Source organism: Oncorhynchus mykiss, chromosome 17 (genome assembly GCF_013265735.2).
Source record: "Oncorhynchus mykiss isolate Arlee chromosome 17, USDA_OmykA_1.1, whole genome shotgun sequence".
In the NCBI taxonomy this organism is placed as follows: Eukaryota; Metazoa; Chordata; class Actinopteri; order Salmoniformes; family Salmonidae; genus Oncorhynchus; species Oncorhynchus mykiss.
Window position 1 is genome coordinate 13,457,159 of NC_048581.1, and position 15,132 is coordinate 13,472,290.

Genomic DNA, 15,132 nt, shown 5'->3' on the forward strand with positions numbered 1-15,132 from the left:
ATTGGGCTGCCTGTGTAAACACAGCCATAGTAACAAGGGTTCACTAGAACTGATTGATCAGAATTGTCTCAAACGACCACATAGCCTACTGCCACATATGAACTCACCAGCAGAGAGGGATGGAGACTGCCACACCTAAACATAGGATACTAGCAGAGTGAGAGATGTCTGGATAGATGATACAGTATGTGGGGAATGGGAGAGATGTCTGGATGGATGATACAGTAGGTGGGGAATGGGAGAGATGTCTGGATGGATGGATGATACAGTATGTGGGGAATGGGAGAGATGTCTGGATGTCTGATACAGTAGGTGGGGAATGGGAGAGATTTATGATATGGCGCTCTCTACTGGAGGTTTTGAGAATTACAAACATTTGTATTCTTGCTGCTTCCAACACTCCCTGGGTGAATAATACTGAATGGTGCTTTTAGCCACATATGCTTTTATACAAGGATAATAATGGGTTATACTTTAGTATCTCTAAAAGGTTATGTGATTAACTGGATAATAATGGGTTATACTTTAGTATCTCTAAAAGGTTATGTGATTAACTGTTTGAACTCAATGAAGGGTTGCACATTGTCGGTAACTTTCACAAAATGTTCCTGAAATCCCAGTTGGAAGTTCCCTGGAATCAGGAGGGAATAAACAGAGAATCTGGGAATCATCCAACCAGGATTTCTGGGAAACCTGGGAATTTTGCAACCCTAAAACTCAAGCTACTTTGGAGTTGATATTTATTGGATTAGATGTATCATGTATGAGTGCTATTCTACTTCATATTTATTAGGTGGATCAGTGGTATTACGACAGGAAAGTGATTCTTTGGAAATTGTCGATATATTTAGCTCTTTTTATGGTGCTGATTGCATGTCTGTAGTACATTAGAATTGTGTTGAATAATAGAAGGATTTATGTTTCAATGATTTATATTAGATTTCTCCACTGAAAAGCACAAGTGCAGCATAACCACTAGGTAAAACATCAGATAAGCAAATACACACACAAATATGTTAAAAACATTTAATTACGTATAAAGTATACAAACAAAACAACTTAAAAACAATAAGAGACATTCAAATAACGTACTGATCCAGTGGTTGATCTTCTAAGACCATTTCCTGTTTGAACGAACCAATCAGATCGCCCGATACTAAGAGGTGGATTCTTCCTACAGAGACAGTAAACAGAGGATGCGTCCAAAAAAGGTACCCTATTCTCTACATAGTGCACTACGTACGACCAGCGCCCTATAAAGTCGTGCACTATGTAGGGAAGAGTGCCATTTCAGAAGCAGTGTGGTGACCACCAATTAACATTAAAAACATATCAAAGTCATTTTATATCAGAAACGGAAAGAAATAACCTGTTCACAGTTGGTATGAAAGGACTGTTGACAAAATACCAGTTTATACAATAAAAACATTAAAGGAATAAAATTTAAAAATCATACTATTTACAATTTTAAAAAAAATACAAATCCTATATTTCACAGAATTCACCCTGCTTAACAACGCCACAAGCTTATTGGTATTTGATATGTTCCCTATTCAGAGCTGTGAGGGAAAAAAGATTGTTTCTAAAAAGCGCATTCCGTTCGGTGTCCCTACAAGCACACCGTATCCCAGTCTCGTTTCCTCACCTCTTCACCCCTCCATCCTCTCTCATGACCAGGGCTTCCATTCCAAGTTTTAAAAAGGACAAAGATCCTTGGCTGAAAGTATTGAGCTTCGATAAACCATTGTTTTGTGACAGTGGCATGTCCTTTCATTTACATGAAGAATAAACAGCATGTCCTTTCATTTACATGAAGAATAAACAGTAAGGTGTAGCCGATGGCCTGGTCATAGTAAGATCATAAAAACTCAGTGGTCTTTCCGATGTTGCCTAGTTACAGTAAGTTGTAGCCTATGGCTTGGCCATAGTAAGATCCTATAAAGACAGTGGTCTTTCCCTATGATGTGTAGTCTGTTATTGGAAGAGGGAAAGCCTGCTTTGTCCCATTCCCAATCCTTATAAGGACCAGCTTCCTGGGAAAGAGTGTGGATCCTATCAGATTCACGTTTTAACGTCTGTGGGATTTGTTATTGTAAAGAAGTAAATTCCTTTATAGTCCCAGTCCCAACTCAGCTTCCTGGGAAAGAGTGTGGATCCTATCAGATTCACGTTTTGACGTCTGTGTGATTTGTTATTGTAAAGAAGTAAATTCCTTTATAGTCCCAGTCCCAACTCAGCTTCCTGGGAAAGAGTGTGGATCCTATCAGATTCACGTTTTGACGTCTGTGGGATGTGTTATTGTAAAGAAGTAAATTCCTTTATAGTCCCAGTCCCAACTCAGCTTCCTGGGAAAGAGTGTGGATCCTATCAGATTCACGTTTTGACGTCTGTGGGATTTGTTATTGTAAAGAAGTAAATTCCTTTATAGTCCCAGTCCCAACTCAGCTTCCTGGGAAAGAGTGTGGATCCTATCAGATTCACGTTTTGACGTCTGTGTGATTTGTTATTGTAAAGAAGTAAATTCCTTTATAGTCCCAGTCCCAACTCAGCTTCCTGGGAAAGAGGACATCCTATGAGAACAGTTTTCCAGTTGAAGAATCCCTTAACAACTCTTCCCAGAGGCAGCAGAGGAGAGCTACATCCAGGTTGGTCCATTCAGGACATTTTCTGAGATATTCCCTCCAATGAGAAGGGAGAGAATGCCCTTCCAGTAGTTGGAATGCTAACAGTTGGAATCCTGGGAAGAGGACAGGAGAAAATGGTCAGAAATGTGAGCCAGGAAAAATTGGGAACAAAGGAATGCATGCAGCCATGCACACACACTCTCCTCCTTCAGGCACAGACTCTCTCTCTCATACACACACCTGACTGGCCTGACTGGTGAGTCTGCGAGGGGAGAGGGGTCGTTTCTGCTGGTGGATGGCCTGGAGACGAGTGATCAGGAACTTCTTATCCTCCCCCTCCTAGAAACACAATGATACAGGTCACCACGGAACAACCATGTAGCTGGCCATTAACACCTTATACACAGTGTTAGAACGCTCCATTATCACATTATACACAGTGTTAGAACACTCCATTATCACCTTATACACAGTGTTAGAACACTCCATTATCACCTTATACACAGTGTTAGAACACTCCATTAATACAGTGTTAGAACACTCCATTAACACCTTATACAGTGTTAGAACACTCCATTATCACATTATACACAGTGTTAGAACACTCCATTATCACATTATACACAGTGTTAGAACACTCCATTATCACCTTATACACATTATTAGAACACTCCATTATCACATTACATACAGTGTTAGAACACTTAACACCTTACACAACACTTCATTATCACCGTATACACAGTGTTAGAACACTCCATTATCACCGTATACACAGTGTTAGAACACTCCATTATCACATTATACACAGTGTTAGAACACTCCATTATCACCTTATACACATTGTTAGAACACTCCATTATCACATTACATACAGTGTTAGAACACTTAACACCTTACACAACACTTCATTAACACCTTATACACAGTGTTAGAACACTCCATTATCACCGTATACACAGTGTTAGAACACTCCATTAATAGTGTTAGAACACTCCATTATCACCGTATACACAGTGTTAGAACACTCCATTATCACCGTATACACAGTGTTAGAACACTCCATTATCACCGTATACACAGTGTTAGAACACTCCATTATCACCGTATACACAGTGTTAGAACACTCCATTAATACAGTGTTAGAACACTCCATTAACACCTTATACACAGTGTTAGAACACTCCATTATCACATTATATACACAGTGTTATAACACTCCATTATCACCTTATACAGTGTTAGAACACTCCATTATCACCGTATACACAGTGGTAGAACACTCCATTATCACCGTATACACAGTGTTAGAACACTCCATTATCACCGTATACACAGTGTTAGAACACTCCATTATCACCGTATACACAGTGTTAGAACACTCCATTATCACCGTATACACAGTGTTAGAACACTCCATTAATACAGTGTTAGAACACTCCATTATCACCGTATACAGTGTTAGAACACTCCATTATCACCGTATACACAGTGTTAGAACACTCCATTATCACCGTATACACAGTGTTAGAACACTCCCTTATCACCTTATACACAGTGTTAGAACACTCCATTATCACATTATACACAGTGTTAGAACACTCCATTATCACATTATACACAGTGTTAGAACACTCCATTATCACATTATACACTCCATTATCACATTATACACAGTGTTATAACACTCCATGACAAGTGGTTGTATACATTATACACAGAGTGTTGAACGTACATTTTCTACATTAACATTTTAGTCATTTAGCAGACACTCTGATCCAGAGAGACTTACAGTTAGTGAGTCATTTAGCAGACACTCTGACCCAGAGACTTACAGTTAGTGAGTCATTTAGCAGACACTCTGATCCAGAGAGACTTACAGTTAGTGCATTCATCTTATGATAGCTAGGTGAGACAACCACATCACAGTCATAGTAAGTACATTTTCTCTCAATAAAGTAGTTATCAGCAAAGTCAGTTTTCTACAGGTACTTATTTACTACAGTGTTATTATGACAGTACTGTAATAAACTGTACTGTAATACTGTAAGTACTGTAATAAATGGAGGTGAACGTTTGCTATCTGGATAACACTGTTATGAAGGGTTAAGTCACACTGTTATGAAGGGTTAAGTCACACTTATGAAGGGTTAAGTCACACTTATGAAGGGTTAAGTTACACTGTTATGAAGGGTTAAGTCACACTCTTATGAAGGGTTAAGTCACACTGTTATGAAGGGTTAAGTCACACTGTTATAAAGGGTTAAGTCACACTGTTATGAAGGGTTAAGTCACACTTATGAAGGGTTAAGTCACACTTATGAAGGGTTAAGTCACTCTTATGAAGGGTTAAGTCACACTTATGAAGGGTTAAGTCACACTGTTATGAAGGGTTAAGTCACACTGTTATAAAGGGTTAAGTCACACTTATGAAGGGTTAAGTCACACTGTTATAAAGGGTTAAGTCACACTTATGAAGGGTTAAGTCACACTTATGAAGGGTTAAGTCACACTTATGAAGGGTTAAGTCACACTGTTATGAAGGGTTAAGTCACACACTTATGAAGGGTTAAGTCACACTGTTATAAAGGGTTAAGTCACACTTATGAAGGGTTAAGTCACACTTATGAAGGGTTAAGTCACACTTATGAAGGGTTAAGTCACACTGTTATAAAGGGTTAAGTCACATTAGTATTGTATAAGAGAGTTGAGAGACGTTACGTTTTCTATTTGCTCCTGCAGCAGACTGATAATCTTCCTCTGTCCATCCACCACCTGGGTGTTGAAGTAAATCACTATCCTGAGAGACACGGAGAGACAGTATGAAAACACACAACAACCTTCTACTTTACAGAGATACTGACAGAAATGATCAAAGCAACCTGAAGGAACTTAGTTTGTGTCAAATCCCTCAAGCTCTCATCCTGCTTACAGGAAGATACCAGGAACAGAGGTTATCCACCATTTAGCTGCTTACAGGAAGATACCAGGAACAGAGGTTCTCCACCATGTAGTCTGTCTGTCTGTCTGTCTGTCTGTCTGTCTGTCTGTCTGTCTGTCTGTCTGTCTGTCTGTGTCTTTACACCGGTCTATCATCCTAACAGAGGTTCTCCACCATGTAGTCTGTCTGTCTGTCTGTCTGTCTGTCTGTCTGTCTGTCTGTGTCTTTACACCGGTCTATCATCCTAACAGAGGTTCTCCACCATGTAGTCTGTCTGTCTGTCTGTCTGTCTGTCTGTGTCTTTACACCGGTCTATCATCCTAACAGAGGTTCTCCACCATGTAGCTGTGAGCTCGCTCAGTCAGACAGACAGACAGATTCTCTCTATGTGTGTCTTTACACCGGTCTATCATCCTAACAGAGGTTCTCCACCATGTAGCTGTGAGCTCGCTCAGTCAGACAGACAGACAGATTCTCTCTATGTGTGTCTTTACACCGGTGTGTGCAACTCACAGGAAGATCCCAGCAGCGAGGAACAGAAACAGAGGGTTCTCCACTATGTAACTGTGAGCCCAGGCTAACCAGGCCAGGTTAGGGTTGTGTGTCTCCAACTCCTTCACCCACAGCTTCCCTGACTGGAACATAGTGGACAGGCTGCGGAACGGACCGCATGACTCAGACGGACGGATACTGGAGGGAGAGAGATTGATATACTACGTTATCCATGTGGATAATGTATATTGACTGGAACATAGTGGACAGATACTGGAGGGAGAGAGATTGGTATATTGACTGGAACATAGTGGACAGATACTGGAGGGAGAGAGATTGGTATATTGACTGGAACATAGTGGACAGATACTGGAGGGAGAGAGATTGATATATTGACTGGAACATAGTGGACAGATACTGGAGGGAGAGAGATTGGTATATTGACTGGAACATAGTGGACAGATACTGGAGGGAGAGAGATTGGTATATTGACTGGAACATAGTGGACAGATACTGGAGGGAGAGAGATTGGTATATTGACTGGAACATAGTGGACAGATACTGGAGGGAGAGAGATTGGTATATTGACTGGAACATAGTGGACAGATACTGGAGGGAGAGAGATTGATATACTATGTTATCTATGTGGATAATGTATATTGACTGGAACATAGTGGACAGATACTGGAGGGAGAGAGATTGGTATATTGACTGGAACATAGTGGACAGATACTGGAGGGAGAGAGATTTATATACTACGTTATCCATGTGGATAATGTATATTGACTGGAACATAGTGGACAGATACTGGAGGGAGAGAGATTGATATACTACGTTATCCATGTGGATAATGTATATTGACTGGAACATAGTGGACAGATACTGGAGGGAGAGAGATTGATATATTGACTGGAACATAGTGGACAGATACTGGAGGGAGAGAGATTGATATATTGACTGGAACATAGTGGACAGATACTGGAGGGAGAGAGATTGGTATATTGACTGGAACATAGTGGACAGATACTGGAGGGAGAGAGATTGGTATATTGACTGGAACATAGTGGACAGATACTGGAGGGAGAGAGATTGGTATATTGACTGGAACATAGTGGACAGATACTGGAGGGAGAGAGATTGGTATATTGACTGGAACATAGTGGACAGATACTGGAGGGAGAGAGATTGGTATATTGACTGGAACATAGTGGACAGATACTGGAGGGAGAGAGATTGATATATTGACTGGAACATAGTGGACAGATACTGGAGGGAGAGAGATTGATATATTGACTGGAACATAGTGGACAGATACTGGAGGGAGAGAGATTGGTATATTGACTGGAACATAGTGGACAGATACTGGAGGGAGAGAGATTGATATATTGACTGGAACATAGTGGACAGATACTGGAGGGAGAGAGATTGATATATTGACTGGAACATAGTGGACAGATACTGGAGGGAGAGAGATTGGTATACTACGTTATCCATGTGGATAATGTATATTGACTGGAACATAGTGGACAGATACTGGAGGGAGAGAGATTGGTATATTGACTGGAACATAGTGGACAGATACTGGAGGGAGAGAGATTGGTATATTGACTGGAACATAGTGGACAGATACTGGAGGGAGAGAGATTGGTATATTGACTGGAACATAGTGGACAGATACTGGAGGGAGAGAGATTGGTATATTGACTGGAACATAGTGGACAGATACTGGAGGGAGAGAGATTGGTATATTGACTGGAACATAGTGGACAGATACTGGAGGGAGAGAGATTGGTATATTGACTGGAACATAGTGGACAGATACTGGAGGGAGAGAGATTGGTATATTGACTGGAACATAGTGGACAGATACTGGAGGGAGAGAGATTGATATACTATGTTATCTATGTGGATAATGTATATTGACTGGAACATAGTGGACAGATACTGGAGGGAGAGAGATTGGTATATTGACTGGAACATAGTGGACAGATACTGGAGGGAGAGAGATTTATATACTACGTTATCCATGTGGATAATGTATATTGACTGGAACATAGTGGACAGATACTGGAGGGAGAGAGATTGATATACTACGTTATCCATGTGGATAATGTATATTGACTGGAACATAGTGGACAGATACTGGAGGGAGAGAGATTGGTATATTGACTGGAACATAGTGGACAGATACTGGAGGGAGAGAGATTGGTATATTGACTGGAACATAGTGGACAGATACTGGAGGGAGAGAGATTGGTATATTGACTGGAACATAGTGGACAGATACTGGAGGGAGAGAGATTTATATACTACGTTATCCATGTGGATAATGTATATTGACTGGAACATAGTGGACAGATACTGGAGGGAGAGAGATTGATATATTGACTGGAACATAGTGGACAGATACTGGAGGGAGAGAGATTGATATACTATGTTATCCATGTGGATAATGTATATTGACTGGAACATAGTGGACAGATACTGGAGGGAGAGAGATTGGTATACTACGTTATCCATGTGGATAATGTATATTGACTGGAACATAGTGGACAGATACTGGAGGGAGAGAGATTGGTATACTACGTTATCTATGTGGATAATGTATATTGCAGGTGTGTGTGTGTTCAACATCTTCAGTGTGTGTTCAACATCTTCAGTGTGTGTTCAACATCTTCAGTGTGTGTTCAACATCTTCAGTGTGTGTTCAACATCTTCAGTGTGTGTTCAACATCTTCAGTGTGTGTTCAACATCTTCAGTGTGTGTGTTACTGACATCTGTCCATCTCTCCTTACCTCCACATGGTGTAGCTAACACAAACAGCAGCCCCCAGGAAGGAAGGGCAGCAGAGGAGAGTGATGAAGATGGTGCTCATCTGACTGGCCCTATAGGGCTTCCTAGGGGACTGGCAGTTCATCATCACACTAGTCTGGTGGGGGGGGGGGGGGGGGAGTGAGAGACACACACACACACACAGAGAGAGAGACAGGGTTAAAGGTCAGTTGACATTCAGTTGTAGTTGGATAGTAATTCGTCTACATAGTCCAGTTACCAGTATGATCATGGCACAGTGATCAGAACAGAGGTGTACCTACCTGCTTCCTGTAGAAGAGAAGTTACCAGTATGATCAGAACAGAGGTGAACCTACCTGCTTCATGTAGAAGAGAAGCAGTAGTTTGATGATCTGTACAGCAGGAAGCAGAGGAGTGAACAACACCCCCAACCTAAATAACACAGACATGATAAAACATCACTACAACCTCCACAACACAGACATGATACAACATCACTACAACCTCCACAAAACAGACATGATACATCATCACTACAACCTCCACAACACAGACATGATACAACATCACTACAACCTCCACAACACAGACATGATACAACATCACTACAACCTCCACAACACAGACATGATACAACATCACTACAACCTCCACAACACAGACATGATACAACATCACTACAACCTCCACAACACAGACATGATACAACATCACTACAACCTCCACAACACAGACATGATACAACATCACTACAACCTCCACAACACAGACATGATACAACCTCCACAACACAGACATGATACAACATCACTACAACCTCCACAACACAGACATGATACAACATCACTACAACCTCCACAAAACAGACATGATACATCATCACTACAACCTCCACAACACAGACATGATACAACATCACTACAACCTAAACACAGACATGATACAACATCACTACAACCTCCACAACACAGACATGATACAACATCACTACAACCTAAACACAGACATGATACAACATCACTACAACCTAAACACAGACATGATACAACATCACTACAACCTAAACACAGACATGATACAACATCACTACAACCTCCACAACACAGACATGATACAACATCACTACAACCTAAACACAGACATGATACAACATCACTACAACCTAAACACAGACATGATACAACATCACTACAACCTCCACAACACAGACATGATACAACATCACTACAACCTCCACAACACAGACATGATACATCATCACTACAACCTAAACAACACAGACATGATACAACATCACTACAACCTAAACACAGACATGATACAACATCACTACAACCTAAACACAGACATGATACAACATCACTACAACCTAAACACAGACATGATACAACATCACTACAACCTCCACAACACAGACATGATACAACATCACTACAACCTCCACAACAGACATGATACAACATCACTACAACCTCCACAACACAGACATGAGACAACATCACTACAACCTCCACAACAGACATGATACAACATCACTACAACCTCCACAACACAGACATGATACAACATCACTACAACACAGACATGATACAACATCACTACAACCTCCACAACACAGCCATGATACAACATCACTACAACCTCCACAACACAGCCATGATACAACATCACTACAACCTCCACAACACAGACATGATACAACATCACTACAACCTCCACAACACAGACATGATACAACATCACTACAACACAGCCATGATACAACATCACTACAACACATACATGATACAACATCACTACAACCTCCACAACACAACATCACTACAACACAGACATGATACAACATCACTACAACCTCCACAACACAGACATGATACAACATCACTACAACGCAGACATGATACAACATCACTACAACCTCCACAACACAGACAAGATACAACATCACTACAACCTAAACACAGACATGATACAACATCACTACAACCTCCACAACACAGACAAGATACAACATCACTACAACCTAAACACAGACATGATACAACATCACTACAACCTAAACACAGACATGATACAACATCACTACAACCTCCACAACATAGAATGATACATCACTACAACCTCCACAACACAGACATGATACAACATCACTACAACACAGACATGATACAACATCACTACAACCTAAACACAGACATGATACAACATCACTACAACCTAAACACAGCCATGATACAACATCACTACAACCTCCACAACACAGACAAGATACAACATCACTACAACCTAAACACAGACATGATACAACATCACTACAACCTAAACAACACAGCCATGATACAACATCACTACAACCTCCACAACAGACATGATACAACATCACTACAACCTCCACAACACAGCCATGATACAACATCACTACAACCTCCACAACACAGACATGATACAACATCACTACAACCTCCACAACAGACATGATACAACATCACTACAACATCCACAACACAGACATGAGACAACATCACTACAACATCACTACAACCTAAACAACACAGACATGATACAACATCACTACAACCTAAACAACACAGACATGATACAACATCACTACAACCTCCACAACACAGACATGATACAACATCACTACAACCTCCACAACACAGACATGATACAACATCACTACAACCTCCACAACACAGACATGATACAACATCACTACAACCTCCACAACAGACATGAGACAACATCACTACAACATCACTACAACCTAAACACAGACATGATACAACATCACTACAACCTCCACAACACAGACATGAGACAACATCACTACAACATTACTACAACCTCCACAACACAGACATGATACAACATCACTACAACCTAAACACAGACATGATACAACATCACTACAACCTCCACAACACAGACATGATACAACATCACTACAACCTAAACAACACAGACATGATACAACATCACTACAACCTAAACACAGACATGATACAACATCAGCATATACAAAGCACTTTGTTGTTGCATAAATGCAACCCGTCCTACACACAGATATTGTCATGAGTATGTTACCAGGCCTAGGTTGAGGCTAGGTGCAGGGTTGAGGCTAGGTGCAGGGTTGAGGCTAGGTGCAGGGTTGAGGCTAGGTGCAGGGTTGAGGCTAGGTGCAGGGTTGAGGCTAGGTGCAGGGTTGAGGCTAGGTGCAGGGTTGAGGCTAGGTGCAGGGTTAAGGCTAGGTGCAGGGTTGAGGCTAGGTGCAGGGTTGAGGCTAGGTGCAGGGTTGAGGCTAGGTGCAGGGTTGAGGCTAGGTGCAGGGTTGAGGCTAGGTGCAGGGTTGAGGCTAGGTGCAGGGTTAAGGCTAGGTGCAGGGTTGAGGCTAGGTGCAGGGTTGAGGCTAGGTGCAGGGTTGAGGCTAGGTGCAGGGTTGAGGCTAGGTGCAGGGTTAAGGCTAGGTGCAGGGTTGAGGCTAGGTGCAGGGTTGAGGCTAGGTGCAGGGTTAAGGCTAGGTGCAGGGTTTAGGTGCAGGGTTGAGGCTAGGTGCAGGGATGAGGCTAGGTGCAGGGTTGAGGCTAGGTGAAGGGTTGAGGCTAGGTGCAGGGTTGAGGCTAGGTGCAGGGTTAAGGCTAGGTGCAGGGTTTAGGTGCAGGGTTGAGGCTAGGTGCAGGGTTGAGGCTAGGTGCAGGGTTAAGGCTAGGTGCAGGGTTTAGGTGCAGGGTTAAAGCTAGGTGCAGGGTTGAGGCTAGGTGCAGGGTTTAGGCTAGGTGCAGGGTTGAGGTGCAGGGTTGAGGCTAGGTGCAGGGTTGAGGCTAGGTGCAGGGTTGAGGCTAGGTGCAGGGTTTAGGTGCAGGGTTGAGGCTAGGTGCAGGGTTGAGGCTAGGTGCAGGGTTGAGGCTAGGTGCAGGGTTTAGGTGCAGGGTTTAGGTGCAGGGTTGAGGCTAGGTGCAGGACCAGGGTTAGAGTATATACCAGGCCAGTGTCTGTCCGTAGATGAGTTCCAACACGTTCCTGGAGATGTCAAACACAGGCTTTCTTTTCCTCTTCAACACCCTCTGAGAAAACAACCTGCAGGAAGGAGAGAGAGAGAGAGAGAGAGACACAGAGAGACAGAGAGAGAGAGAGAGAGAGAGAGGAGAGAGAGACAGAGAGAGAGACAGAGACAGAGAGAGACATAAGAAGATGAGGGATAAAGGATTGAGAACGGGAAAGAAAGCAATAGAGATTGTATAGCGCGTTGGACGAGTTGCCGAGTTTATGAGCAAGAATATGAGGGAAAGAGAGAGAGAGACACAGACAGACAACCCACCTCCAGAGGAACTCTCCAAAGAAGGTGTCCAGTATGGTAAAGATGAAGTCCATGAGGAGGAAGCGGTACAGCTCTTGTCCTACAAAACTCTCCCAGCACTGACAACAACACCACAACAAACTACATCAATATCAACAACACATGAGACACCAGTCATAACAGCAGCACAGATTTAATTTTGAGCAAAATAGTTTGGGACACTGTTGAGTACATAATGCTGTAAATGGAACGTTGGGATAGAAACGGAACAGAATCGGAACGTTGGGACAGAATGGGTCCAGAATCGGAACATTGGGACAGAATGGGTCCAGAATCGGAACATTGGGACAGAATGGGTCCAGAATCGGAACATTGGGACAGAATGGGACCGTTGGGACAGAATGGGAACATTGGGACAGAATGGGAACATTGGGACAGAATGGGTCAACAGAATGGGAACGTTGGGACAGAATGGGTAAACAGAATGGGAACATTGGGAACAGAATGGGAACGTTGGGACAGAATGGGACAGAATGGGAACGTTGAGACAGAATGGGACCAGAATCGGAACATTGGGACAGAATGGGACGTTGGGACAGAATGGGAACATTGGGACAGAATGGAACAGAATGGGAACATTGGGACAGAATGGAACAGAATGGGAACATTGGGACAGAATGGGTAAACAGAATGGGAACATTGGGACAGAATGGGTACGTTGGGACAGAATGGGAACAGAATCGGAACATTGGGAACAAAATGGGAACGTTGGGACAGAATGGGACAGAATGGGAACGTTGAGACAGAATGGGACCAGAATCGGAACATTGGGACAGAATGGGAACGTTGGGACAGAATGGGAACATTGGGACAGAATGGGAACATTGGGACAGAATGGGTCAACAGAATGGGAACGTTGGGACAGAATGGGAACAGAATCGGAACATTGGGAACAGAATGGGAACGTTGGGACAGAATGGGAACAGAATGGGAACGTTGGGACAGAATGGGTCAACAGAATGGGAACATTGGGACAGAATGGGTAAACATTGGGACAGAATGGGTACGTTGGGACAGAATGGGACGTTAGGACAGAATGGGAACAGAATCGGAACATTGGGAACAGAATGGGAACGTTGGGACAGAAGCGGAATACTGGAACGGGAATATTCCCCTCACCTGCAGGCCGATGCTGTGGGGGTCAGAAGCGATCCGGCCCAGCCAATGGAAGCACAGCACTACCAGCACGCTCACTTTCAACATCAGGTTCCTGAAACACACAAATAGTATAGATGTTTTACATGTTTAGCACACACACACACAGACACAGACACACACAGACACACACACACAGACACAGACACACACACACACACACACACACACACACATACTTCTGTCAACTAGCAAGACTCTCTTGATTTCCATAAACTCTCCATTAACTTCATTAAGTCTGTAGGGTGCACATCCACCCCTCTACCTGCAGATGGCGATGTATGTGTGAACGCAGGGGGAGTCATAGTGCTCCACACACACACACACACGAAGTTTGTGGACTGCAGGTCCACCCTCCTACCTGCTGATGGCGATGTATGTGTTTACGCTGGGCGAGTCGTACTCCTCCATCCAGGCAGTAGCGTTGAAGATGCCAGGGAGCAGGAGGTTGATGAGAGACACTACGACTGGCAGGGCCAACAGACTGGCTTCCTTCAGGAGAGGGTCCTTAGTGGGAATACGAGATCTGTACTGGAGGTCCTACAGAGGGAGAGGGGGAGGAAGAGAGAGAGAGGGACAGAAGGTGAGAAGGTGTAAGACGTCAGTGGAGAATGAAACCAATGTAGAGCAGCTGAAAACGTGTGTCTCTCACCTTGTGCATGTACTCAGAGAAGTAGTAGAGAGCTAGAACACAGGCCACTGTACTGCCGATACAGATGAACCAGGCCAGAACATGTACCAGCACACGTCCTATTCTCTGACACGCAGT

At 43.0% G+C, this 15,132-nt stretch overlaps 2 protein-coding genes and 1 long non-coding RNA gene across 6 annotated transcripts in view; 1 reads left to right on the plus strand and 2 right to left on the minus strand.

Annotated features, from left to right (window-relative positions):
- Nucleotides 1-15,132, plus strand: part of LOC118940024 — a 1,007,326-nt gene that overhangs the window by 34,496 nt on the left and 957,698 nt on the right. The gene's annotated exons all lie outside the window — the stretch shown is intronic.
- tmc6b (transmembrane channel-like 6b) overlaps nucleotides 2,463-15,132 on the minus strand; it is a 41,591-nt gene continuing 28,921 nt past the window's right edge. For all 4 annotated transcript variants that reach the window (XM_036947991.1, XM_036947990.1, XM_036947989.1 and 1 more), the window contains exons 12-22: nucleotides 15,016-15,132; nucleotides 14,725-14,903; nucleotides 14,328-14,418; nucleotides 13,170-13,267; nucleotides 12,833-12,928; nucleotides 9,208-9,283; nucleotides 8,854-8,987; nucleotides 6,079-6,255; nucleotides 5,346-5,424; nucleotides 2,865-2,963; nucleotides 2,463-2,737 (exon numbers count right to left, since the gene is read on the minus strand). The exon at nucleotides 15,016-15,132 is cut by the window's right edge and continues 39 nt beyond it. In XM_036947991.1, coding sequence (XP_036803886.1) covers nucleotides 2,723-2,737; nucleotides 2,865-2,963; nucleotides 5,346-5,424; nucleotides 6,079-6,255; nucleotides 8,854-8,987; nucleotides 9,208-9,283; nucleotides 12,833-12,928; nucleotides 13,170-13,267; nucleotides 14,328-14,418; nucleotides 14,725-14,903; nucleotides 15,016-15,132 — 1,161 coding nt within the window. In that variant the 3' untranslated portion in view covers nucleotides 2,463-2,722. The remainder of the gene's footprint in view (nucleotides 2,738-2,864; nucleotides 2,964-5,345; nucleotides 5,425-6,078; nucleotides 6,256-8,853; nucleotides 8,988-9,207; nucleotides 9,284-12,832; nucleotides 12,929-13,169; nucleotides 13,268-14,327; nucleotides 14,419-14,724; nucleotides 14,904-15,015) is intronic.
- LOC118940038 lies at nucleotides 3,024-3,565 on the minus strand. The gene is made up of 3 exons (XR_005036674.1): nucleotides 3,359-3,565; nucleotides 3,177-3,273; nucleotides 3,024-3,119 (listed from the first exon to the last, which is right to left on the minus strand). It is a non-coding gene; the product is annotated as an uncharacterized LOC118940038 (long non-coding RNA).